The sequence below is a fragment of the Cibotium barometz genome, chromosome 58 (assembly GCF_041138505.1).
Source record: "Cibotium barometz isolate CiBa-2024 chromosome 58, ASM4113850v1, whole genome shotgun sequence".
Lineage (NCBI taxonomy): Eukaryota > Viridiplantae > Streptophyta > Polypodiopsida > Cyatheales > Cibotiaceae > Cibotium > Cibotium barometz.
Window position 1 is genome coordinate 6,150,274 of NC_141103.1, and position 27,509 is coordinate 6,177,782.

The window sequence follows — 27,509 nt, forward strand, 5'->3', positions numbered from 1 at the left end:
TGTAATTTCAATATCAATGCAATAGTGCTTTCCTAAATATCTACTTGCTCAACCATGCTCTCTTATTCAGTGGTCGTGGCAATGGTTAGAAGGGAATGGTAGCAATAGACAGGTGACATTAACAAAGTAGTCAAAACATGCATGCATGGAAGTGTTGGCGTTGACATGGGTGCGGGCTCAAGTATGTTGGATCCCCAAACTTACAATAAATGGATTGAGGATGTATGATTCCCAAACGTACAATAAATGTATGCATATCCTCTAAACGAAGAATTCTCTGGTTTCATTTTTAGCCTGCAAAACCATGAGGATGGGGGGCCAATGTTAGACTCAAGTGGTAGCATCTTGATGAGTTAGAGATGGCTACAATCACCTTGATATATGACTTGAACTGGTTGGTTAAGAGGGGCTTAGCTCATGTAAAAACACATGGCATGAAGTTGAAGCTTCCCTTGAATGATGAATCATTGGTAAAGTGGTACTTCAACTAAAGAATGGCCAATATGTTATTCTGGATGCGAATAATGAGCATAAACAAAAAGTGATGCAATTGCATCAACAACATATAAAGTGGCAATGAGTATGATAATAATGATACTCATGTCCACAACACATCATGGTATTTAAAAAAAAACCAAGAATAGGTATGATAATAGTGACACATGTTCACAACATACATGATACATGATATGGATAGTGAAGTGGTGGTGATATGATGTTAAGGATGATGATGAGGAGGAGAAAAACGGTTCTTGTCACAATGCCAACAATGGTCACGATTGTGAGCAAACAATCAAGATGAGACATGATGTGATCATTTTATGCTAGAGTGTTATGGATCTTATACTTATGACCACCAATTAATACCTTGGATTGATTGCTTAAAGCATACATTATTATATCTTTATGTGAGGCAGCTTAATATAAATATGATATTGAGTGTCCTTTCCATTAAGAAATTTGCCATTGAAAAAGACTATAGTATATTAAGTTTAAAAAAACATGGTTTACAAGGTGCTACATGTGTAAACCATATGCTCTATTATCATTATCCTCTCTAGGATGTTGCTAAGCTCGATTAGAATTTAACATGCTTCAACTTTTACACTCTGTTTAAGACAAAAAAAATGCATAATGATCATTCCTAAGGGACCCCTTGGTGTAAATTAAAGAAGGCTGTGTGTATCTTTCCTGATTCAAATACATATTAAATACACCATAAATCTCCCCAATGTTCTCTTATCATTTGCTCATGTGACAATCAATCCACAGTGTACTATAAATCAACATAAAATATTTTTAACTCATTGAAAATTACGTTCATTTGGCAATGAGAAAAAAATATATTAAATAAATCTCAAGTCCCTTAAAATCACATCTGCATTTATATGGAAGCTTTTTGATGTTTAGAGTTTTGAACAATTTTACAGCAAGCATGCATTGTTACACTAGCTAAACAAATAAGAATTTATAATCCCAAATTATAACAGGTGAAATTGAAGTTGCACCTTTGATGATAATAACATACACCTTTTCTTGTTGTCATATAAACCCTTTTTAGTGGGATTTTTATGTTACATCAAGCACGTCCACCACCAGCTGCAGTGAAAATTGGACTTGCAACCTCCTGCTTGGGACTGCGATTCCTCACCAACTTGGTACACTGCTGGGGATGCCATATGAACCCTTTTTGTTTACAGATGTGACAATGTAATAAACTTATTGACCATAGAAAAGCCATATAAATACATGACAATGTAAAACTCAAAGGCCAGTCAACTTACATGAGCCAACAAAAAGTTGGGAGGTTTGAAGCAAGCAAAAAGCAGCTCAACATACTGATGGCGCTTATATGCATGTGCACGGGGAGAGAGAGAGAGAGAGAGAGAGAGAGAGAGAGAGAGAGTCCATGAAAACATAAAATCTAATGACAAATTAACTACACATTATTATACACTAGTGGATTAGCCCGTCTCCGAAGGGCACTTATTGAAGAGGGCAAGGCACAGAAGAGAAGGATATACTACTGCTTTGTGGACTTCCGCAAAGCCTTCGATACCGTACCATGTGCCAGGCTTATGCACAGATTGCATGACATTGAGGTACCTGAGGATATGCAGCGGGGGATATATGCTTTGTATGAGTTTGTGACAGGCAGAGTCCAAGCTCCAACTAGCACGATAGGGGTGAAGCAGGGATGCCCGCTATCGCCCACCCTCTTTGGACTGTACATTGATGTGGTCTCCGATTATGTAGACAAATTGGGAGGCCCAGGGGCATGCCTGGAAGGGGTGTTGATACCCATCTTGTTATATGCTGATGATATCGTTCTAATCTCAGACTCTCCGGAGGGATTACAGAGACACCTGGATGCATTACAGGCTTTCTGTGACGATAGAGATCTGATAGTGAACCTTGGGAAAACCAAGGTTATGGTGTTTAACACCACACAAGCATGGGTGACGAGATCAGAGCCTCAGTTCACTTTTCGAGGGGAGCTGGTTGAGTACGTTAGGTCATATGTCTACTTGGGAGTTACTTTCACAGGACCGCGTTTCTCCCTGAAGGAGGCAACGGCAACTAGATTAGCTCGAGGGCATGCAGCCTTGAGGGCACTTGAGAGGCAGTGTGCACATACAGTTTTAGGAGCCGCGCACCAAATTGTGGCTATTTGATACGCTTGTCACACCAACCCTCCTGTACACGGAGCTCCAATTTGGGGGCCCAGCATACATCACAGATCTCAGAGAGGGACGGATGAGGGATGGAGGCAAATGGAGAGACCACTGATTATGACGATTGCCCGCATGATTCGAAGCAAATCATCAGTACCACATGAGATTGTTCGGGCGGAGCTAGGTGCCGCACCAATAGCGACCGAGGCCCTATTCCAAGCAGTTACCTTTTTACAACGGCTATTGGAGCTCCCTCAGTAGAGGTACTCCCGATTGGCATTGACCTCATCCATCCAGTTGGTAGAGGATGGAGATACTCATTGCTGGTACTCTCAGATGAATCATGGTTTGACCTACATGGTTTGCGGATAGAGGCACTACCACCCTTTCAGTACAGTCTGGATTGTCCATTTTTGGATCTCACCTGCTCAGAGAAAAACCGCGTGATCAAGATGGATATCATCAGAGTGGACACAGAGAGGACCTGGACTAGTCTCCTTGAGCCCTTGGGCACGAAAATGACTCATTACAAGAGCCATTTTCTACACACGTCACCAGATGATTTTATCACCCGCCTGGCGTACATGGATGTACACCTATCACATGGGATACGTTGTGCCATTGGAAAGATCTAGACCTCATCACACCAATTGCAGATTGAGACAGGGCGATGTGCATCAGATCTTGGATGACCGCATTTGTTAGCTATGCTACCAGGAGGCAGAGACAGAGGAGCACTACATTTGCACATGTACAATCTATTATGAGATCTGAGGGAGATACCACTAACTCTTCCGAGAGGGTTTTAGGCCGTTACGCAGGGTCATGGAGTTTGAGGATCAGAGATGCCTGGGATCGTTCCTACTTGAGCTCAGGAGACACAGAGAGACCCTCTTGGCAGACAGGAGACCGAGCCATGATGTACCTAGACAGAGGACCTTGACAGATTTCTTCGGCACCAACACTAGCAACCCAGCCCACACACCTCCTGATACCTCCTCCATTGGGCCATTAGGGCACCGACCATGCTCCCAGGGAGTCACATGAATCCCTCTCTCTCTCTCTCTCTCTCTCTCTCTCTCGCCCCCTATTCGTTTCGCAGAAATAAACGCTTTAAAGATTAAAGATTTTAAATGATATAAAGGTGTTAAGGCTAGCAAAGGGTTGGCAACGCCAAAGCCCTGGGTGGAAAACAGAAGAGAGAGGAGAGAGAAGATTTGCAGCTTTGCGCTAAAGAGGGAGGGAGAGAGAGAGAGGAGAAATTCGCCCATAGCGTATGCACGAATGTACTTTCTGACTCGATCAAAAAACAGTTCTCCTGAGAAGAGTACAAAAATCTACCTTTCATTGCGCTAGTTTCTGGAGTTTCGGGAGTTCGTTCCACAGTTCAGCCTTGGCCCACCGGATCTCCGCGTTGAGAGTGGCGGTGACAGCCCTGTTCTTCTCGATTGCAGCGGCGTCGGCTTTCTGCAAACGCCACCAGAAAACCAATCAATCCGCTTTCTTGCGAGATAACAACGGTGGACATTGATGTGTGTAAGGTTGAGAACCTGAGTGCAGGCGGCGATCTCAGCCTGTGGAGGGAAGAGGACCACTGCCTGCATTGGCTTGGCCAGCAACCGCTCCGATCCGTTCTCTACATCTCCTTCGGCAGCATCAGCCTCCTCTCCAAGCAGCAATTCAAGGAGGTGCTTGCTGGCCTTGAAGCGAGTGGGCAGAGGTTCCTTTGGGCATTCCGCCCAGACCTCCTGCAAGATGCCTCTGCAATGCCACCCGAGTTCCTGGAAACCACCAAGAACCGCTCATGCATCGCGTGCTCTCCCACCCCTCCGTGGGTGGCTTCCTGACCCATTGTGGTTGGAACTCCACCATCGAAGCCATCTCTGCAGGCCAACAACCGTACCTCTTCGACCAATAGCTTGACGCCAAGTACATCGTGGAGGAATGGCAAGTGGGGCTGAGGATCTGATGGGGGAAGTTTGGTGCACAGAAGCGAAGTGGAGAGAGTAGTGAGCCAAGAAGGCAAGACGCTGTGGAAGAATGCCTCCAAGCTGTGGAGCCTGGAGAATCCAAAGGTTGTCTTTCACATTTTTTATTTTTTTATTTATTGAAAAGTGTTCTAAATTCTATTCTTTCAACACATGGACACATAAGTTGACGGTCCTTTATATATTATAGATAACGTGTGCCATCTCTCTTACGCATGTGCAGAGTCCATGAAAATACAAGACATGATAACAAATTAACTATACACATTATACATATTGATCACATAAATAGACTGTTCACATGGAAAATATTACAATTGACACTTCTGAAAAGATCACATTTTGGCACGTGACAATCCACCAATTCTCTTATTTGCATCAGATATCACATTTTCCTAAATGGAGAATGTGAATGCCACCTCTTCATCAGCTATGCTGTTCTGGTTTAAGAAGGGAGCTGCCTCAAGGGACATAGAATCTTCTATAATTTCCGAGACTACTCCAGCCTTGAGCTCGGGGTTTTCTTCAGGAATATCACGATAAAGATTCTTGATAATAAATAGCGCCGTGTCAGCATCTTGCCAATAGGCTCTGCATACAAGGCAAGCACAAGATGAGTAAGTTGACGTATATGCACCTTCTCAGAATTCAAATAAAATGTCAGCGTAGCTTACGTGTGAGAGCTGATTGCTTGAAGGTATTGATGCTCAAAGGTTGCATCCTGCAAATGATGTAAAATTGAGAGATTATACACCCTAGAGGCACCAAGTGCCACCCAGATTGTGATCAAGGTCATCACCTGTAGCATGAAGTCAATCCGTCCATCCGGGTCTCTGGTTAACTTCTCGATAATCGATGATCCATAACTTCTCTCCTTTGGTGCTTGCACATCATTCCTGTCATCTGTGTTTTTGGTTTGCAAAGAACAACTTGGAAATAAGGGGTCTACATGCTCACATATCTATAAATTTTTTGAAACGATTGAAAGAGTTTGTTACCACCCACCTTTCTCTGCTGATGCTGAGAACACTTTCACTGCTCGTTCCTACCCAAAGGAGATTCATCACACATTTTTTTTATCAATAAGTTGTCATAAAATGACATAAAAATGTGCACCACTGGTGGGATATAATATAAAGAAGAAACTCAAGTGTAAGTAATTTCACCAGCATATCCCTCCCTCCTTACATCCCAGAGAAGAGGATAAAACAATTGTACGACACCTAGGGACCCCAACAAGAAACCGAAAATTGATAAAAATAGGAAGGTGTTGAGATATTGAGCTCAACTAGTGTGGATATGGGTGACACCCTATGATGACAACTCCGCACTTACGTCACTGGCATGGTTGGTGAGATTATGGGTGATATGCCGCTAGTGGTATATAGACTATGTGACAGCCACTTTGGTTCATTGGAGTTATGACATAATTATAGCACCACGTCACGTAGTCGTGTTCACACTATGGACGACCTTTGTACGTTTTAGTAGGAGAGTACTTTCCTTTATAGAATGTACTCTTATGTCATGGTTGTAGAGAAGAGAAGATAATAGAAAAAAATTCAGCCATCTCTTGTGTCTTGTCTACTCTTGTGTGTGTGTGTGTGTGCTTGCAAAGAGCTCAAGCTCACCCTCTCCCTTGCATTCTTCTCATGGTATTAGAACCCCGGTTCTCATGAACAGCTCAAGAGGCAAGCAAAGTGGTACACGGGTAAGAGTAACTCCGTTTCTTTCCCTTCGACTTGGAAGCAAATCTTTGGAGGTGGCTACTAGTCAAGAGAGCAACAGGTTTGCACAATAGTAAGGTGCACTGAGACATCTTGAGCCGCCCTTCACCATGAAGCACAGGGCAGTATATTGTGTGGAAAAGATCCGTAAGACCTGGGTGATTTCAGAATTTGGTTCGAGGCCATCTCGGACTCCATTTTGGCTCTGCAAGTTTTCTGCAGGCACTCTGTGATGAAAGTGTCGATTTTGAATGTGTATGTCCAATTTCTGATTCGGTGCATAGTTGCAGGACATTCTCGGAAGAGAATCTAAGATGTGCAAGTTGTTGGTGGATGTATGTTTATGTGAATGGCTCATATACAATTGCTCCATAGTTGCGGCTGTATCAAGTCCAGTCCAATGAAACCAAACCCCGAAACACTCGGGAAACCGACACACGGCACAATACTGAAACAAACTTTAGGATGCAGTGGAAGAACCATACACAATCACCAAAAGAACACAACATTGAGCCAGAACGCCCCCCCCCCCCCCCCCCCCCCCCCCAAAGGAACTTCTTTATTCAAAGAATAAACTGTTACAAACAGACCAAGATGTGGGTGCAATCCTACACTGGATTTTCCGTAAAGCTCAGCAAACACTTGCTCAAAGATCTGGGTACCAATCAACACCATAAACCAATACAAATCAAATGGAGCCTCAAATCAGCCCCAAAGAGCTCTCAAAACTGTCCTAGATTCCTCCCAAAAACAGCCCCAAAAGAGTGGCCAGAAGGGAGTGGTGAAGAGAGAGAAAAGTGCTGTCCTGTTGTATGACCAGCACCCACACCAGGCGGATGCTGTTGTGCTGTATGGCCAGCGCATAAAAGAGAGAGAGTAACCTGCTGTACGACCAGAAATGTACGGCCATAACTGTACTGCCAGTAAGGCTCAGAGGAGAGAGAAACTGCTGTACGACCAGCACTGTATGGCCAGTAGGCTGTACCTACTGTACAGCCAGATGAGAGAGAAGGATCTGCTGTACGGTCAGCAAATCAGGAGATGTGAAGAGGCTGCTGCCCACCTGTACGGCCAGCGAATCAGAGTGAGAAGCAGCGCTCACGGAAAGCGAGCATGCTGATGCCGTACGGCCAGCACACACGAGAACACTGTTGTTGTAGAACTGTACGGCAAGCGCACAAGAGAGAGAGGAAAGCGCCTAAAGAACACTTGCTGTACGACCAACGTTCAAGAGAGAGAACATGATGCTGCTGTGCCGAGGACAGATGATCAGGCCTCAAGCTCCTCCACGCTTTTATAGAGCCGACCAGCCCAAAAGTAGATGTGCTTTTTTCCCTTTCTGCTAAAAGTGACAACCAGCCCCAAAAATATCAACTTATGTGCTTTTCCCAGGCTTATAGCCCAAGTTTTCTCTAGGCGCCTCCTTTTGTTCACCTGTCCATGCCCAAAATAATAATATGTCCAACCTGTCTTTAACGATGTGGGAACACACCAACTTATAAACGTTATAAGTCACTTTATTGATAAAAATCCCATACTAATGTTTTGTAGCCATCTTTCACGCCAAACTTTGCCAGTGAATGCTTCAGCTTTCTTCCATGGGTAATCCCCGTTCACACCTTGGCTCCAATTAGTGTGTGAAACACTGGTCAAGATTGGTGAAGGGACCAAATTGGTGACATCTCCTCTGTCTTATAAGACAGTTGTCCGCAATTGTATAAGCCTGGTATGAGTGGAAAAATACCCTTCAAGTATTGTAGATGGACTACCATAATCTGATTATTAAAACCATAATTCCATATCCACTGTAACCATAGAATACTCATGTCAGGTTGCATTTGCCATACATGTACTATAAGAAAAACACACCATGTTAGGCTATATCTGCCATACATGTACTGTCATGTCATGCAACATATGCCACACATGCACAAAAAGAGAAACACACCATGTTAGGCTCCATACGCCATACATGTACTGTCATGCCAGGCTCCATAAACCACACATGCTCTGTCATGTCAGGCTTCATAAGCCATACATGAAGTGTCATGTCAGGCTCCATAAGCCACACATGCTCCATAAATGTACTGTCATGTTAGGCTCCATAGGCCATACATGTGATCTTGCCATGTCAGTGAGCTCACACCAAAGTCCTTCTTGGGATCCATCCACATACCTGCAAAAGGCATAAACTCCTGTTGACATGTCAGTGGGCTCACACCGGTGTCCTTCCTAGGGATCCATCCATATACATGCAAAAGGGATGTGCCATGGCATGATCGATGTGAGAAAGTCCTTCTCTGCAAAGCCACCAAAACAAGCACATGTTCACAAAAGCCAGGGAAGCTCAATCGGCAAACTGTTGTCAAGGACAGCCCTGCATATCTTTGACCAACCATATAAGTTCAGAATACCTGCCATGTTGGCATAAAAAAAACTCATAGTCTAAAATCAGCTAGTCCATGTTACTAATAAATAATTCATAGTTTTTTAACCGCATATATGGCGTCCCATACCACTAGAATACTCTGCATATGAGATCCTTGTATAGGTGACAATTCTAGCATCCCATTCTGCTAGGAGCCTCCAATACACAAGACCAACAGCATAAACTATTCATCAAAAGCATAGAAAAGCCTTTTCCAACATCACAATGGTTTCCAAAAACGCCTTTTAGAAAAACAAATTTTCTTGAAACACATCTCAAGATAGACATGAGAAACAACCTCCACTTGTGTCAGCAAGGGAGTTCAACATGTACAAAATTCCAAATATTGGCAAAAGAAAAGCATTAAACATAAATACTTATCTCAATAAAAAGCCTATTGCCAATATATTTATGTACAATCAAAATTTATGGGACAAGATCCCATAAATATGGAGGAGAAAACCAAAATTCACAACATTAGAATATTGTCTGAATCTCCTCCAAAATTTCATTCTTTTTGTGGCAAGAACACTGGCTCCCAAAGTAATCGCGCTTGGTACAACAACCCGTTGGTTCATCTTCCAGCAGAGGAGCTTGTATCTTCCGTTTGTTGTGCTCCTATTGAGGCATCTTTTGAGCCATCACCTCCCTAAAAGAATGCCTGTCTCCACCTCAAACAATAGGCAATTCCAGAATAGGAGCCATCTTTCTCTTTCGGGAAGAATATCTGGAAGCTTCCTCAACAACCAATGACTGATGAGGTTTAGCCAACCCCAGATCCGGCTTTACTTGATACTTGCCCCATGCGTCAAGGACAATATCTTCTTCTTGAAGAAGATAGTCAAAAGTTAACTTCCTGAGATTCATATTTCCAACATTGATGCCAAGTCTAGGAAAACATCTATAGCATTGGACTCCATAATCCTTTTGCTTTCCATAAATGTCCTCACATGAGGGTCTTCATGGTACATCTTCAAATTTGCATCCTTTTCTTGAAGCTCTTGACGAAGCTGCCTCGTCAAAGAGTTATGATGGTCAAATTGTGCATCTATGATCTTGATGTATTGCTTCACCATGTGCTCAAGAGTTTTAATCCTCTCCTTGTGTTCCTCGCAACTTTGGGTCTTGTCCATTGTAGACAGTATTTGCACATGTATTGTTGATATTGGGTGTATGTACATGTACTCTGGCTAGATCTGGTGACATACGGGTTATGCTAAAGTACCGTTGTAGGAGTCACATAATATATTGTTGTGTTGCAGGTTGCATATAAAAATTGTATGTTTGCAAGTTAGAAATTGTATGTTTGCAAGAAGCTGTGCTATAATACCAATGAAACCAATCGAGTCCAGTGAAACAAAACCCCGAAACACTCGGGACATCGACAGATAGCACAATAGTGAAACAAACTTTAGGATGCAGTGGAAGAACCATACACAATCACCAAGAGAACACAACACTGAGCCGGAATGGCTGGCCCCCCATAGGAACTTCTTTAATCAAAGAATAAACTGTTACAAACAGACCAAGGTGCGGGTGCAATCCTACACCGGATTTTCCACAAATCTCACAAAACACTTTCTCAAAGATCTAGGTACCAATCAACACCATAAACTCGTACAAATCAGCCTCGAAACAACAGCCTAGTACTGTGCCAAATCTAGCCCTGAACTCCGTGCCAAAACAGCCCCCAAAACGGAGCCTCAAATCAGCTCCAGAGAAGCTCTCAAAACTGTCCCAGATTCCTCCCAAAAACAGCCCGAGAAGAGTGGCTAGAAGGGAATGATGTAGAGAGAAAAGTGCTTTCCTGTTGTATGACCAGCACCCAAGAGAGAGAACACGCCAGGTGGATGCTGTTGTACTGTACAGCCACCACATAAAAGAGAGAGAGTAACTTGCTGCACAACCAACACCCAGGAGAGAGAACACGCCAGGCGGATACTGTTGTACTGTACGACCAACGCATAAAAGAGAGAGAGTAACCTGCTGTATGACCAGAACTATATCGCCAGTAGGGCTCAGAGGAGAGAAAAACTGTTGTACGACCAGCACTGTATGGCCAGTAGCTGTACCTGCTGTACCACTAGATGAGAGAGAATGACCTACTGCTGCCGTACGGTCAGCAAATCAGGAGAGGTGAAGACGCTGCTGCCCACCTGTATGGTTAGCGAATCAGAGAGAGAAGAAGCGCTTGAAGATACTGCTGTATGGCCAACACTCAGGGAAAGCAAGCATGCTGATGCTGTATGGCCAGCACACAAGAGAACACTGCTACTGTAGAACTGTATGGCCAGCGCACAAGAGTGAGAGGAAAGCGCTTGAAGAACCCCTACTTTACGGCCAGCGTTCAAGAGAGAGAGAGAGAGAACATGTTGCTGCCGGCGAGGAGAGATGATCACGCCTCAAGCTCCTCCACGCTTTTATAGAGTCGACCACCCCAAAAGTAGAGTGCTTTTTCCCCTTTCTGCCAAAAGTGACAACCAGCCCCAAAAATATCAACTTATGTGCTTTTCCCACGCTTATAGCCCAAGTTTGCTCTAGGTGCCTCCTTTTGTCCACCTCTCCATGCCCAAAATAATAATATGTCCAACCTATCTTTAACGATGTGGGAACACACCAACTTATAAATGTTATAAGTCACTTTATTGATAAAAATCCCATACTGCTCATGTTCTGTAGCCATCTTTCAGGCCAAACTTTGCCAATCAATGCTTCAGCTTTCTTATGTGGAAAATCCCTGTTCACACCTTGGCTCCAATCAGTGTGTGAAACACTGGTCAAGACTGTTGAAGAGACTAAATTGGTGACAACGGCATAAATTTAGTTGCAGGACATTATATGAAGAGAATTTGAGTTGGTGGTGGATTTATGTTTATGTGAATGGCTAATAGAGGTGAATGTGTTGGAGATTGCAGGTTCCTGTAAGTGTAGAAGTTTTTGCAAACATTCTTTGGTAAGTTGTTGCCAGTAATCATGTCTGACAGCCTATCCCAGACTGTGAGCAAGAAGCTTGATAAGAATAACTTTCAAGCATGGAAGTTTGGGAAGAGAAACTTCCTCATGGGAAAAGAATATTGGGAGTTTATTTCAGGTAATAAGGAGTTGAAGCTTCCGGAAGAGAATGTCACTCCTCAACAGGCGCAAACCTTTTTAAGGCTTGGCATGAGAAAGCCAACAAAGTGATGTAGTAGTCTCTTAAGGTATCGGATGCTATGATCAGCCATATCTAGGATGCAGCCACACCTAAGGATGCATGGGATACCTTGGTTAAGTTGTACATGTTGCAGGGTAGGCTTCCCATTCTCGTGTGAAAGCAGGAAAGTAATGAGAAGAGAGTGTATGAGTTATCCCATATGCAAAGAGATTGTAGAGGGCCTTGGTGCCATGAAAATGTATAAAAAGGGGATTCTCCCACTCATTTGAGAAATGAAAAAGTAGTCTTGTTTGTTCTATTTTTGTACTTCTTTACTGGCACTCAGTTTAGTTGCGATGTAGCATATTCTGGCGATCCTGTTGGGGAGGGGTTGAGTTCAAAATTACCCAGCAACGCCATTCTGCACTCTTGGAACGTGGGAACGATGTTCCCTGCAAGAAGAAATTCCGAAACGCCCAGGAACGTTTGGATTTGTGGAACGACTAGGTGAAACGTTCCAAAACCACTTATGTGCTGTTTTGGGGGGTGCTATGTTTGTGGACAGAAAACGACGGCCACAAAAAAAAAACGCGGGTCTTTTGAGTAGCGTGCCGTTGTCTCTATGCGACCATCCACCGGCATCCATTGCCGCATGCGAGTTGAGGACTCGAGTGAGCAGCTCATCGCCTGTGCTAGCTGGTTGCTTCTCATCACCTGTGCTAGCTGATTGTACCTCATCGCGTGTGTTGACATTCAGCTGTTGCTCGAGCCTCACACCCTACTACCTAGGGCAGCAAGGCTAGCTAGCAGCTACCAAGGGCCTAGCCACCTACCTTGTACAGTGAGGATTAAGTACTAGTCACTATCCGTTTCCAAGCAGCATGGCTTCGAAGTGGTGGGATGAGGTTGATAGGAACAACAAATATTCTAGCAAGAGAGGAGCAATGAAGTGGAAGTTGTTAAGATGTCAAGCTCAACACGAGCTGACACTTATGATGAAACCGGCCTCTGGTAGAAACCATAGTGCGGTAGACTAGCAGTCACCCAAACACATTGTAATCCAGCAAATAGAATGGCTGGCATGACAAGGAATGGAAGGCCTTTCACCCAAAGCAGATGATGTCTGCCATCATCATCCACATCCACCCAGAAGACCCATAAGGAATGAAACCTCCAAGACAGAATGGATGGTATGACAAGGAGTTTAAAGCCTTACGCCCAAAGCAGACGAAATATGCCATCATCATCTACATGCACGTCAAACAAATATAGATTATAGACATGACATTAGACGCAAGACACAAGTTATTGGTGAAGAATGAGCAAGCACTGCTTGATATTCTCTGCAGTAATAGCTTCAATGATACAGATTCCATTTCCTATTCTCTTATCTGCACATTATGTAGCAGTCACACACATCAGAGGGGTTACACAAGCATCTGCATGCTTTACATTCCTTCCATGAGGAAATAGAATTTACGTGTCAATCTCAGAAAGATGGGGCCACAGTCTTTTGCACAAGCTATGGAGGGCTGTAAAAGGTAGAGGTTGAAGATCATGCCTGTGGAAGACAATGAACTACTCTTACCTCGGGAGTCTGACAACATTAAGTTACAGGCTTTGACCATTAAGTTATTATAAAATACTGAATAAAAAACTTGTATATGCAATTAATGGTTTGACATATGGTTTTTTTAAAAAGCTATAAAACAGAAAAAATAACCACCTTCCCACGACTGATCAATTTTCTTACCCCAACCACTGTCATTGAGTGGACAAAAGCTTTGGATCGAGCAGTCAAATCTTTTCTGAATTCCTGCATTGCAACCTATCTTAAAACCCAAACCTCAAACAATCAAACAAAAATCTAGAAGATATTGCAGTAATGTGATCATGAAACTTACCTGCATACCAATGTGTAGACGCCTCCCCCCCTTATGGTAGGGCACAAAGACAGGCTGCCTGTACAGATACTCCTTACAAACAAGAGGCTCAATCCTGCATTATTCCAATCATCCACACATCAAAAAACGAATTGCATGTCTCACTTTCTTCCTTGCTTCCATCTCCTCGCTACCCGATCCTACTTGTCCATGCTACTAGTGGATTTCTCAAACTGTGCTCCCTTCTCCTTGTTCCCTGTTGCTGAAAACCCCAGTAGTTGATCCACCTAGCCCAATGCCCTCCTCAAACATGCCCTCGAGTCAAAGTGAAGCCATAGATTCAGTCCTGACTATGGATTAAGTTAAGACTTGCTTAGACTAGAAAAGATGGTGTTTTTATTTTATGTAATAGCAAACATACATCTCTTCAGGAATTAAACCTTTTAAATCAAGTGGATAAAAAGAAGAACAGCAAGCAAGGGAAAAAGAAGCTTCAAGTCACAATAGCAAATCAAATATGATACATTTGAATTCCACACAAAAAGGTTGAAGGGTAAATAGTAAATTCTACACCAAGAGTTACAATGTACAGGAGAAAAGGAGATTCCCTTGCGTATAAGGAGTGAAATGAAATGATATATTAACGTCTCTAAGAGGCCATAGGCCTATGAGACCAAAACTGAGAGAGAAATGAAATGAAATGATATATTAACGTCTCTAAGAGGCCACAGTGGCCTATGAGACCAAAACTGAGAGTACATCTGAAGTTGGTGTCTCATCAAAGAGAACAACTAAATGAGACTAAAAAGTACAATAAACTGATTGTCCTACAGTTTTAAGAACAGAACTGTAAGACTCCGAGATGATACTGAGTAGAAAATACTGGAAAATACTGAAAAATGTATATCAGGTAGATCCATGTATGCTGATCAGTTGAAGTGTTGCCCTCTCCTTAGATCAAGTATCTCCGCCATGGGGCTGTCTAGAATGGAGAGGTCCTAGAAGCGAGGTAGGCGCCTCCGATGCTGAGCAAATAATGGCTCTGATCTGGCGATGGTGAGGATGCCGCGGTCGGGATCCTGGTGGGCGGGGCCAACGGGCACGACATAATATAACTGCTCTATCAGTGGTGACTCCCTGGGAGTGTGGTCGGTGCCCTAATGGCCCAATGGAGGAGGTATCAAGAGGTGTGTGGGCTGCTGGTGCCGAAGAAATCTGTCAGGGTCCTCTGTCTAGGTACATCATGGCTCGGCCTCCTAAAGTCCAAAATTGCCTATGAGACCACATACACAATACAAAGACCACGAAGGTCTTACGCCAAATATCTGGGCCAACAAAAGAAAAATATCAAAAATCCTAAAAATCATCATCTAATAAAGATACGATGCCAAGCATCAAATACATTCATCTCAACTCAATTCACATTGGGTTTTGGTTTGGGTTTGCAAAAATCTTCAATGAGGGCTCTGCTTGCTGGTAGACTGCCCACTTTCCTTCTTTGCAAGCTACTCATTTTGTAGGCTTTTCTTTGAGTTGCATTGGGGTTAGTTCTTTAGTGGCATTGATGGCTTACTCCTGATCATGCGTGAAAGCATCGTAACCTGCACTCTCTCCACCCTCCGCGCCAATCCTCTTCCAAATTTGGGTCCCAAAAAGATGTCCCATACATCATTACCTGTGACTATTTGGCCCTCCGAACTCTTTTCACATGATGGAATTCATGCCCGGACAACTGGACAGGTTGATGGACACATGGGAATAGGGATCCTTAAGCTGGCCAGGAAAAAGTACCAGTCTTGGTCAAAAAGCAAGAAAAAGAAAAAAGTAAAACTATGTTGACAGAGAGCTGAGGGCACCATTGGAAAGAGGACATCGATCTGGAAAAGCTAAAGGCCACTTTTCCAAAGAGCACCTCCAGGGCCAAAGAGCAAGGCCTTGAAGCTGTAAAAGCACAAATCAAGAACTTTGGCTATATTTAATAATAATATTTAAAAGAGAAAAAGCAAAAGAAAAAAGATAAAGCAAAAGCAAAGCATGGCAAAAGCAAGGACCCCCATCAAGTATATAAGAAGCTTGTACCCTCTTGGGGAATCATCAAATTTTTGGGAGAGCCATCCTGGGAGATTCATCTTTGAAGGTTTAATCATCATCTTCATCATCAGTATCTCCTTCTCCACCCTCAACCTTTGCCCTGCCTGTAGCGCCGCCACTGTCGCCGTTGCAGAACTGCCACCACCACTTTGCCAGTGTTTCCGCCGCCCAGAGCCCAGCACAGTCGCTTCTGCCGGCGTTTTCGCCGCTCAGAGCCTAGTCCCGCCGCCGCCTAGAGCCCAGCTCCGCCGGCGCCTCCGCTGCCAGAGCTCAGCTCAACTGCCGCCTATTCGCCAGGTTTGCGCTCCTGCTGCCGCCGCCACTGCCACCGCCACCTTTCTTTCTGCCTATCGGCACCTGTCTTGCCTCTCCCTCCCAGCTAACCGCTGCCCACAGGGTACTGCTGCCGCCTATAGAGAGCCGCCATCTCTTCCTATCCTATCCACATCTACCACCTTGGTGTGTGTCTTTTGGGATTCTCTTTGTCCGGTTTTGGGAGTGAGACACTTGTGGGCATCTGAGAGCATCTGACTTGATTCAAACATTGGATATTGGTACTAGCCCGGTGTGTGACACTTGTGGGTCATCCTCATGGTGAGCTCGGCATCAGATATCTTGTGCCTCGACATTGGCACTCTTGTTTAATATTGTATTCATTTGTTGTATTGGTCTTGATGGATTGTTCTTGAAATAAATTCCTGAAAAAGGGGCGGGGCCTGTTCCTCGCTCAGCGTGGTGTTACAATGTGAAACCCCTATATCCATCTCCCTCTTCCCGTTCTCTCTCTTTCTATCTATATCTTTTGGACACGTGGTTGAATCTGTCTCTGCACGCTCCGTTGGGCTTACAATGGTATCACAGAAAGGATTTCTCTTGAATAAATCTTTTCTGGGGTGACAGAATCATGTCAAGAGTTGAGGGAGAGCAAGGGCCTCAAGTAGGGAACAACTAGGAAGCCAACACAGAACTTTTAGGACGAAACCAAGGCTACCAATCTATCTCTCATGAGACTACAGCCATGACATCAATAGAATATCGAGATTTTTAAAAGTTTAGACATTATCTTCAAGATAAAGAGTTCCTAGCTTGGAGAGCCAAGAAGGAACAAGATTACAGACAAGCTCAAATGTTTGAAGTCTTTATCAAAGACTAGCCGAAGGTGTGAAAGCACCAAAGCATACTTACGAGCTAAAGGGGTTACCATTGGAGAGGAATCCAAAGCTACCCTAACCATTACTCATGGAGGACATAAAGAAGTTGCCCCTAGACCCGCTCTATCAGATGCAGATTCTTCGGGCTTAGCAAAGAAGAAGGAGGCAAAGGAGCCTTCAACTGGCAAAGTGGACTTTAAGCCGGGGGAGTGAAGCGTGAAGTTTGATGCCTTCTATGGAAAGTGGGACACTAAGAAAGCCCTATCTTTCATCAAACAGTTTGATGCCGCCTTTGGAGGCGAGAACTTCTCCGAAAAGTACAAACTCCGCATAGTCCGTATGCATTTAAAAGATGCCGTGTTGAATTGGTGGCTAAAAGTGGTACAAGATGGGACCGCACCTACATCATGGACTGATTTCAAAACCATGTTCAACAAGAAGTTCCTTCCCGCAAACTTTGAGGCAGATGTACAGAAGGAATGGGATGAGGTAAAGCAAAAGGCCAACGAGAATGTGTCAACATACCTTAATAATTTTTTAGCCGTCTCATTGAAATTTACCTCCTATACTCCCATCCCATCATTGATCGAAATGCGTAAGTTTGTGAATGGATTGCAACCAAAGCTTATGCAAGCAGTTTATATGGCAGGACCCACCAAACCAAGAATGATGACGACCTTCCAGTAATCCAGTGGTTGGGAATGGCTGCATCAATCTATGCAATCCTCCGGCTAGAGCCTCTCAAATGCTGCGTGAAATCCAATCTCTGCACCTCAGTGAGGCTGTGAAGCCTCTTCCAAGCCAGCACTATGGGGCATAGGGTCTCCCGACCAGCCCAAAGAATATGCATAGCTGCCCCAAGAGGCCTACCATACACATCTAAGATCAAATCATTCCACAGAATGGGCTGCAGATTAGCTTCCTCTGTTGAACGCAGGGGGATGTGTACCAAAAAACTCCTCAGGCAGTCCTAGGCCCGTAGGAGGGACCTAACTAGGGGGGACGAAGGGGAGCGGTAAACTGCATCAGAAAAAATAAAGCGTGAGCTGAGAGTCTAGTCACCTCCGCGAACAGGGACACACTTCGTGATCTGCTGCATGAGAAAGTCCTTCCACGGCTCAGTGCCTGGAAGAAAGCCCCTAACAACAAGCTTACAGCGCAAAGCCTTACATTGCACCGTAGGGTCAATGATATTTAATCCCCCTTCCTGCTTAGGCCTGATAATGGTTTCCCAAGCAACTCTGGCCCTGGTGTGTGCATTTCCATCAAGCCCTTATGGAATGGCCAGAGTTGACTAGTGTGCATGCAGTTTGAAGTTTCCTTGGCTTATGCTCTTACTACACGAAGTTCATCAAGTGGTTTGCCATGGTAGCAAGTCCACTACATGATTTAACAAAGAAAGCCGTGGGATTTCGGTGGACCAAAGTTGAAAAATTTCATTTTCAGATTATGCATACCCATGGTAAAGACAACAAAGTAGCACATGTTCTATCTCGAAGACCCATGACCCATGCAGTTTCTAAGGGATATCATTTGGACTTCACTATGATGAAAGATCTTTATGCTACAGATGAAGATTTCAAGGACACTTGGAACAAGTTGCAGAATGTAGACTTGATGACATCTTATGTCATTAAAGAAGGGTTCCTTATGATGCAAACTCGTTTATGTGTGACTAAGGATTTGAGGCCAAAGGTAATGGAAGAATGCCATACCCCACCTTATATGGAATAGAGGTATCATGACAACAATTGAGGCTTTGGAGAGTTATTTCTATTGGCCTAGCTTGAGAAGGGACATTGATCAATATGTTTGAGATGTTTGGTTTGTTAGAAGGTCAAGTTTGATCAACAAAAAACCGTAGGATTATTGCAACCTTTGCCAATTCCCAATATTCCACGGAAAAGTATTACTATGGACTTCATCTTTGGATTGCCAAAGTCAAGATTTGGGAATGATGGAATATGGATTATTATCGACAGATTCAGTAAGCAAGCCCACTTCATTCCTATGAAGAAGACCATCCACACAGATCATATGGCAAGATTGTTTATTCAACAGATTTTCAAGCATCATGGATTACCCAAATCCATTGCAGGGGATAGAGATCCTCGGACTACTAGTTTCTTTTGGAGAGCACTTTCTGACAACATGGGGACAAAGCTGAATTTCTCTTCGGCTTATCATCCGCAAACAGATGGACAAAGTGAGATTGCAAACCTCACTATATGGATATTCTAAAGTGTTATGCTCTCGAAGTAAAGGATCAATGGGAGAAGTACTTGCCATTGGTTGAGTTTACCTACAACAACACTGTTCACTCTTTGAAAGGCAAAGCTCCTTTTGAGATTATTTATGGCAAACCATTGTTGTTGCCTATTCTAAAGACCAAGGAAGAGATCTTCCATGCGGACGAGTTTGTTTAAGATTTGGATACAACTTTGCAGCACAGGTTCGAAGGGCTATTGAGACATCTCAAGCCAAGCAAAAGAAAGCTGCAGATAAGCATAGCAGGAAGGTCACTTTTGAAGAAGGGGATTGGGTCTTATTGCGATTTGAAAAAGCAAGACTTAGAAAGTCTAAAGCTAAGGAGCACAAGGAACCCAAGCTTACTATGGACCTTAGCTTTAGACTTAGAAAGTCTAAAGCTAAGGAGCACAAGGAACCCAAGCTTACTATGGACCTTTTCAGGTTACCAAGAAGATAAACGGTGTATGTAATCGATTGATCTTCCAGATCATTGTGCATGTATGATGTGTTCAGCTCAGAGATCCTCATGGTTCCTAGCCTTCCCATTCTTAAGCTTATGTAGGGCCCTTGTGACATAAGCCATCGTGAAGAGCAAAGCTCTTGCTGGCCGGGGGACCTGGGTGGTGCCATTGGCAAGGGGGGTGGTATGTAAGTCTCGATATAGGAAAACAGTTGCCTCCCGCTGTATGTCTCCATGAAGCCTCCCAGGTCAGACCGCAATATCCCCTTGCAGTTCCACATAGCTACTATGAGTGTATCCTTTGTCCCATAGACCTCGCACCGTCATGTGGGTCATTTATCTGTGATGATGATTTTGCCATCGCGATAAACCGCCCATTTGCCTGCCTTCCGTGCTTCAATGACTTGGGCCATATATATATATATATATATATATATATATATATATATATATATATACCTAGATGAATCCAAGAACATGTCCAAATTCACCTTTTAGGAACGTGCATGTTATATACTTGTAAGATTCCTCTCTCCAGCTTTTGAGATGTAAAGATATAAGAATCTCCCCCTCAGTCTCTTGTAATCATTCCCCCACTTCAGAATGGATGTAAGGTTCCTCCTTAGCCCCAAAAAGATGTATAAGTTCTCTTCTCAGTCTCCTGTAATCATCCTCTATTTCAAAATACAAGAAAATATTGTTTTCCCTTGTTTTTGGCCAAGAGAGAGGTAATACAATTTAAAGATATTTTTGGATATAAAGTTATCCCTTTTATTTAAGATGAATTCCCCTGAAACAGAAGTTTAAAAAGAGTTTTCTAATATGCATTAGAAATTAATTGAATATGTGCATTAGACACCTTAGCCTAAGGATACCCATTTTCAGAAAATTAGGTTCAAAGAGTGTTCTAAAGGGCCAATAGGGTTAATCCGAGTGTTGGAATAAGAAAAATGCAAGACTTCCAAAAAGGAGTAAATTCTCACATAAGATGAAGAGTTGACTAGTACCAGACTTAATAGTAAAAAAATAGAGATTTATTAGTAAAAAAATAAAATTTTGGCACCTTAGGAGGGTGAGTGGAGCTCATGAAGGAGGCGCCTAGAATCCTCATGATTACTCTAATTTTTTAATTAAAAGAATGAGGTTTTTCATCTCTCCTCTCTCCTCTTTTAAACTAGATCAGAAAAGTGAGCCTAACTGGTCCAAAACTTATCCGAATTGGATCAAACTGAAGCTAGAAACCTCTGGATTCTAGTTGGACTTGGTTGGTGGCCTCCCTCACCTATTGTATTTTCATCTTAGAGTAACTCTATGCTAGTGTAGTTCTTTTATCCCTCTTCATTGGCCCTCCATTGTGAAGCTTTGGAGCTTCACTAAACCTCTTCTTCTCTTAGAGATTACCCTTCCTCTTGGTGGCCAAGCCTTTTCTTGGAGGCTACACAACTTTTGCAAGGTAAAGAATCAAGCAAACCAAGGGTAAGCCTAAACAATGAAGTTTATGCTCTCTTTTTATTGTTAATCTTCTTCCTAACCTCTCTCATGCTTGGAAAGCATTTTATTTTATGGGTTTTCTCTTAAAACCATGCTTTTCTTGATTTATGATGAATTAATGTTTATGTTTAAGCTTAGGTTTATGCATAAACTAATCTTTTTATTAAAAGTAAAATTTTAACCATTCTCAATTCATAGAAAATGTGCAGAAATTATGGCAAAATTTTATTATTAGAAAATGAAGGTTTATGCATAATAAATTTTATTCTAAAAGTGTAATTTTAAGTATTCTCATTTCATAGAAAATGCGGAGAAACTATTGCAAAATTTTTATCATTAAAAAAATAAATTTTATACATAATTAATTTTTATGCTAAAAGTAAAATTTAAAGCATTCTCATTTCATAGAAAATATGAAAAAGTTATGGTAAAATCTTTATCATTAGAAAATGAGATTTATGCATAAATAATTTTTATATTAAAAGTAAAATTTTGAGTATTATTATTTCATAGAAAATGTGAAAAAGCTATGGAAAAATTTATATCATTAGAGAATGAATTTATGCATAATAGATTTTATGCTAAAAGTGGAGTTTTGAGCATTATTCATTTACCAGAAAAATAAAGAAGGTTATACACAAATTTTCTAGATTCATTCAATTTATGAGAATTATGAAAATGATTATGAATATAATTCATTTAGATAAAAACGAATTAGTTTGGGTACGTAAATGTTTTATACTAAAAGAGGGATTTCCATGATAATTCATTTTGGGGAATATTGAAAAAAGAATGTGCAAATATTGATAGAAATGCATCGGAAAAACATGGATAAATTTTAATCAAAAAGAGGAATCATGAACATATTTAACTTTGGAAGATTGAAGTATACGTCTAGAATCTCGAGAAATAGAATCTTAAGTACACTCTGAACGGGAAAAGGATTTCCCAGGAACAGACCAGACACATACTTAGTTGGATGAATGTAAATACTTGTGGACTGATTTATTCCTAAATTCCCTGGGAAAGGAATCTGGAATTCTTGAAAAGAGACCGAGGGTCAAAAAGAGAACAATTTAAACTTAATTGAATTGAGTCGGGAAAAAAGTTGTCCTTAACTGAGCCAAGTAATGGCCGAGACTTAAAAAGTTCTGTCAGTATAAAAAAGAAGAGTAACTGTACTTTTAACCTAGTTGATGTGGAGTGATGAGAAGTGATGTGTAATGATGTGTGAAATGATGTGAAGTGATGTGTGAAATGTGTGTGGAATGAAGTAGAGTGATGAGAAGTGATGTGTGGGATGTGTGGAATGATAAAGAGTGATGAGAAGTGATATGTGGGATGTGTGGATTGATGTGGATTGATGTGAGGAATGATGTGAAGTGATGTGGATTGATGGGAAATGATGTGGATTGATGTGGAGTGATGTGAATGAATGTGAAAATGATGTGGGATGATGTGAATGAATGTGGAAATGATGTATGATGATGTGAATAAATGTGGGAATGATGTGGGTTGATGTGAATGAATGTGGGATTGATGTGGGATGATGTAAAGGAATGTGGGAATGATGTGGTTGATGTGAATGAATGTGGGATGATGTGAATAAACATGGGAATGATGTGGGATGATGTGAATGAATGGGAATGATGTGGTTGATGTAAATGAATGTGGAAATAATGTGGGATGATGTGAACAAATGTGGAATTGATGTGGGATGATGTGAACGAATGTAGAAATAAGGTGGAATGATGTCGAATAACGTCGAATGATAAGAATGATGAGAAATGATGTGAAGTAATGAGAAATGACGAGGAATCATGTGAAATGATGGAATGATATGGAAAGATAGGAATTTTGTTTGGAAACTGTATTTGCATATGAGACTTGTTTTTTAAGGATTGTTTCACGTCAAGAATGTTGAGGGAAGCATTTTGATTATCTTGTGGAATGAGGTCGTGGGAACTTAAGTGGAAAATGTTGCAACAACTGACGGAGAGTCAAAGAAGGACGTCTCGCGTGTCAAGGTCGGCCGAGGTCTTGACCAGCCTTGGTTCGGTTAAAATAGTGAGCTTCCGGTACGATGGATGAGGGGCCAAGGAAGCGGGCTATGAGTGAAGCGCTAGGTCACCTGTGAAGGAGCCTAGAGGGTGCTGAACATACGGTGCTCGAGCTCTAGGTCGCCTAGGATACCCACGCGTTCGACGAGGAAGAAAAATGAGTTGGAGTTGTTTTCAAAACATGGGCATGGATCTTGTTGATTGGCCTTGCTGGTCTTCAACAGATGAGTTCATGGCTCTTTTACATGGATCTTGTTGGTTGATCTAGCTGATCTTGAATGGAGAGTCCATATGGATTTTATGAGATTATACTCCTGGGTACTATGGGCTAGGAACTATTGAAAAGGCCCCTGAGTGAGCAGGTGGTGAGAGTTCTGGTTGCCGATGATGCCATAGGTACACTCAGGAAGGAATGACTGAAATTTGGATTTTATGGTTGGAAAGTGGAAAAGTTGAAAATTGGACCCAAAAATGGAGTACTGAGGAATATGATGGAAACACTGCGGTTTTATTACAATTTTGTTTTAAAAATAGTTGAATCAGAGAAAAGGCAATTTCATATTGGGTACGTAGGTGGTGTGTCTATTTAATTTTTGCATGAGAGCCGGCTAGGAGACCTGGGAACTCTTTTCCCTGGTACTCGGGACAAAACATAACCATTTATAATGGATCCTATCAATATAGTGGTTGGGCGGTTGGCTAACCCATGGGATTGGATGGGGTTAGGCTGGATCGATGGATTTCTATAATAAAATTCAATTCTGTTCAAGTTACGATAGTTGAAGTAAGTCACAGGATAATCCTTGTTCTATGAAAAAGAATCAACGGTTGTGCCTCTTTTGATGGGGAAAAAAGCGTTGGTCTCTATGAACCAAGTGCAAGTTGCTCCCTTGATCTGGTTGGAATACAAAGGATAGTTAAGGCTCTTGACTACGTTAGAAGATATTTATGGAGGAATCGCCTATGCTTTCTGAGGGAGGGAAGTTTTTTCCGAGTTCGGTTTTGGAAAAACCGAGAGATTAGTCTTTTGTCCGGACATTCGTGAGCGAGGCCCCGAGTGGGAAGCTTTGCCCCATGCGCAAGGTTGCTACTTCCGCTGCCAGCACCCCAGAGTTCGATGCGCAAAGGGGGCAGGGATCTCATAATACTCATGGTAGTGAATCCACAAGACTATATAACTATCAACTCCATTATGCATAGTATGGACTAGATACTACGACATCCCTACTAACGTCATCAGTGCCCAATAGTGGGTGTAGAACTCTGTATCAAGATATGCTCTCACACACACACTCCACACACACACACGCACACATAAGAGCATATATTCACACAAAGCCCTTCGTACTCTGTTTCTGTTAAACTTGTTTTGTGGTGTTCAGCTTGTATCTGCATCAATTCATCTCCCAAGTAGATTTTGGAGCCCCGAAGGGTTACTCTCTTTTTGAGAAACCCTGTCCGTGATGTATTATCAGGGAATCTAAGTACAAGGGGTTGTTCCGCTGTTGCATCCTTCCCCACTTGCCATGCCTCTACAAATGATGTGCCTGCAATTCCCATTTTGTTGCACAATGTGGTGGCAAACCTGTAGATAAGAGCCAACAAGGAGGGAGAGGGTGAATTTACAAGAGAAGTGAGCAGTAGAAGGGCAGCTCGCACAAGCCAAGGATATATATGAAAGTAGCTATGCCAACTACGACATACAGATTGAGGACCTGAAAAAGACACTGCAAGATCTCCAAGCCGAAAGGGTGAATATGTCGGCTAGCCACCAGTAAGTCATTTCTCATCTCAATGAACAGATTATGGATGCCCATGCAGTGATAATAGGTATACAAGCGGAGATGGGAGTCCTGCAGCACGAAAAGAATAGCCTCTTCCTCTAAAATCTCCAACACCAAGAAGCTCGCCACCAAAGGGAGTTAAATATTGCACAAGCTCTGCAAGCTCAAGAATCCCAGCTCACTGCCCTTCAACAAACAACAGCTCTGCAACCGCAAGTAGAACCCACCATGCTTGAGGAAGATGATACCTACAGTAAGCTCACTCAGGCCCCTCAACAAACTTTCTCCCTATTTTTTGCTCCACGAACACTCTCATTATGCCAATACAATAGTGAGGAACTAGCCCAAGGGGACTTAGCACTAGTACAACAAAACACTACTTGATATGTTGATCCCACCATTATTATGGATGTATTCACCCCGGGACCCTCGAGCTTTCTGAGGGTCAATTCATGTATATCTACCCCCTACACCACATAGTGCTCAAGTTCTGATCATGATGTAGGGTACTAATTAAAGCTTGCTTATTAAACCCCCTCCTACTTTAGCACAAAAAAAATCATGCCTAACTTTTTTTGTTACTCCACGCTTTCCTTTTTTAAATTCCACGCCTCTTTTTAGAGTCCTTCCTCCTCACGGCCTCCCCATTTTTGACATGGGCTGCCATTACCTACATAGTTGTAAGGTACAAAGGTATGAAAAAACCGTACCGCTGCAGCGCGCGGAGTACCGTTTCCATGCCCAGGAATCCTTTTGCACACAGATGGGTGACAGATGTAACAAACATTTCTTTGCTTCTCACGGCCCATCTCATGCCAGAGATAGTGTCAGGCAGTTGCAGGATTCACATGGCACTCTTCACTCAGATCCGCTTATGGTTAGACAGATTGCCACCGATTTCTATTGCCGGCTTCTTAGTGCTGAGCCGCATTCTGATTTGAGACACAGGGCACAGAGGAAGGTTTGGAATGCATTGCCACATTTGATCACTGAGGAGATGTGTGGTGCTCTGGATGCCCCTTTTTCTATGCAGGAGTTCAGCCATGCTCTTCATGCCTTACCTCATGGTAAGTGTCTAGGGGAGGATGGCCTCTCCCCTGTTTTTTTCATTACTGTTTGGGATGAGATTGGGACTGAGATCACATCCGCTTTGCAGGAGATGTGGGACACAGGTTCTATGCCTTATTCTCTCACTGAGGGGCTTATTTATCTTATTCCCAAGAGTGGGGATAAGACATTGATTGGCCAGTGGAGACCTATCACCTTACTTGGGACCGCCTATAAGATCCTTGCTAAGGCAGTGAGCATCAAGTTGCAGCCAATTTTGCAGGATGTTATTCATGATACCCAGAATGGATTCTTACATGGTAGGAGCATCTTTGATAACATTTTCTCCTTTTGGGAGGCCGTCAAATGGGCTAAAGCGAGCAATCAGCCCTTAGCCATTCTGCTCTTGGATTTTGAGAACGCCTATGATAGAGTGGATCGGGACTTCCTTGAGGGTACTCTTAGTCATATGGGCTTCTCTTAGAGATGGATCAAGGGAGTTTCATGCATGTATCGTGATGTCCACAGTAAAGTTCTTGCTTGCGGTGATAGAGGAGAGCGGTTTCAGATTTCTTGCTCAGTACGATAGAGCTACCCATTAGCCCCTTTATTATATATCATAGTTGCAGCGGCCATAAGCATCTTTCTCCGCTCCACTGCTAGTATTTCAAGATTGATATCGACTCGGCTCGCTGAAGCTCCCGCTTCCATCCCTGCTCGCGCTACCTGCACATCTGTGCCCTCCGCCTTCCTGCCTGCTCTCTCCTTGCGTCCCCCCCCCATATTCCTCGCGCCTCACCTTGTCCCCCCCGCCTGCCTTCGCTGCTGCGCCCCCCCCTCCCTCGCTGCATTGCCTTGCCTTCGTGCCCCCCCCATTCTTTCGCGCCCACCTCCTCTCTGCAGCGCCCCGCCCCCCCCCCCCCCTCAGCCAGCTCTTTCTTCACCCCTTCCCCCCCCCCCCCTTGGGTTTCTCCTTCGCTGCTTCACCCCCCCTCCTTTTTCTTGCTGACTTCCGTCCCCAGGGGGGGTTTTTTCCTTTTCTCCGGCCCTCGTCTCCCGCCTCTTTGTGTGCAGCTCGTTTCTTGCAGGATCTCCGCTTTCGCCTCGCCTTCGCCATAGCTTCAGACTCTTATGGAGGCTCCTCCCGCCCCGCCTCAGAGGGACTCATCCGCATCCCCCTCGCCCGCCCCTGAGGACACCCCCATCAGGCTTTCTCTTTCGCCAGAAGAGGAAGCGAGCCTCACCGCCGCAGAGGTGGAACGCCTCCAGGCTCATTCCACCATCTGCCGTATAGTCGGCACTCGCCCCAGCAGAGGGGAGATCCGGGATCTTCTCCAGGCC

At 43.2% G+C, this 27,509-nt stretch overlaps 1 protein-coding gene and 1 pseudogene across 3 annotated transcripts in view; both read right to left on the bottom strand.

Annotated features, from left to right (window-relative positions):
• Window positions 1–1,444: 1,444 nt before the first annotated feature.
• LOC147605831 (syntaxin-71-like) lies at window positions 1,445–4,798 on the bottom strand. Of its 2 annotated transcripts, none has more exons than XM_086792436.1 (3): window positions 4,226–4,798; window positions 4,017–4,142; window positions 1,445–1,663 (listed from the first exon to the last, which is right to left on the bottom strand). In XM_086792436.1, exons 1-2 carry the CDS (start codon window positions 4,277–4,279, stop codon window positions 4,020–4,022), a joined length of 177 nt encoding a protein of 58 aa, XP_086648562.1. In that variant the 5' UTR covers window positions 4,280–4,798; the 3' UTR covers window positions 1,445–1,663; window positions 4,017–4,019. The 2 variants fall into 2 exon arrangements, with proteins under 2 accessions (XP_086648562.1, XP_086648563.1); XM_086792437.1 differs by having other exon boundaries at window positions 1,445–1,666.
• A 98-nt stretch (window positions 4,799–4,896) lies between these two features.
• The window catches only part of LOC147605832 (phospholipase SGR2-like), a 160,845-nt pseudogene continuing 138,232 nt past the window's right edge, over window positions 4,897–27,509 (bottom strand). The window contains exons 12-18 of the transcript XR_015265049.1: window positions 14,039–14,121; window positions 13,856–13,949; window positions 13,705–13,767; window positions 5,669–5,708; window positions 5,463–5,566; window positions 5,338–5,384; window positions 4,897–5,254 (exon numbers count right to left, since the gene is read on the bottom strand). The product of XR_015265049.1 is annotated as a phospholipase SGR2-like (transcript). The remainder of the gene's footprint in view (window positions 5,255–5,337; window positions 5,385–5,462; window positions 5,567–5,668; window positions 5,709–13,704; window positions 13,768–13,855; window positions 13,950–14,038; window positions 14,122–27,509) is intronic.

Coding starts and splice junctions, on each gene's coding strand:
- LOC147605831 (XM_086792436.1), bottom strand. CDS start 4,279: ATGCAGGCAGTGGTCCTCTTCCCTCCACAGGCTGAGATCGCCGCCTGC. Junction 4,143..4,225: donor AGATCGCCGCCTGCACTCAG/GTTCTCAACCTT, acceptor TGGCGTTTGCAG/AAAGCCGACGCCGCTGCAAT.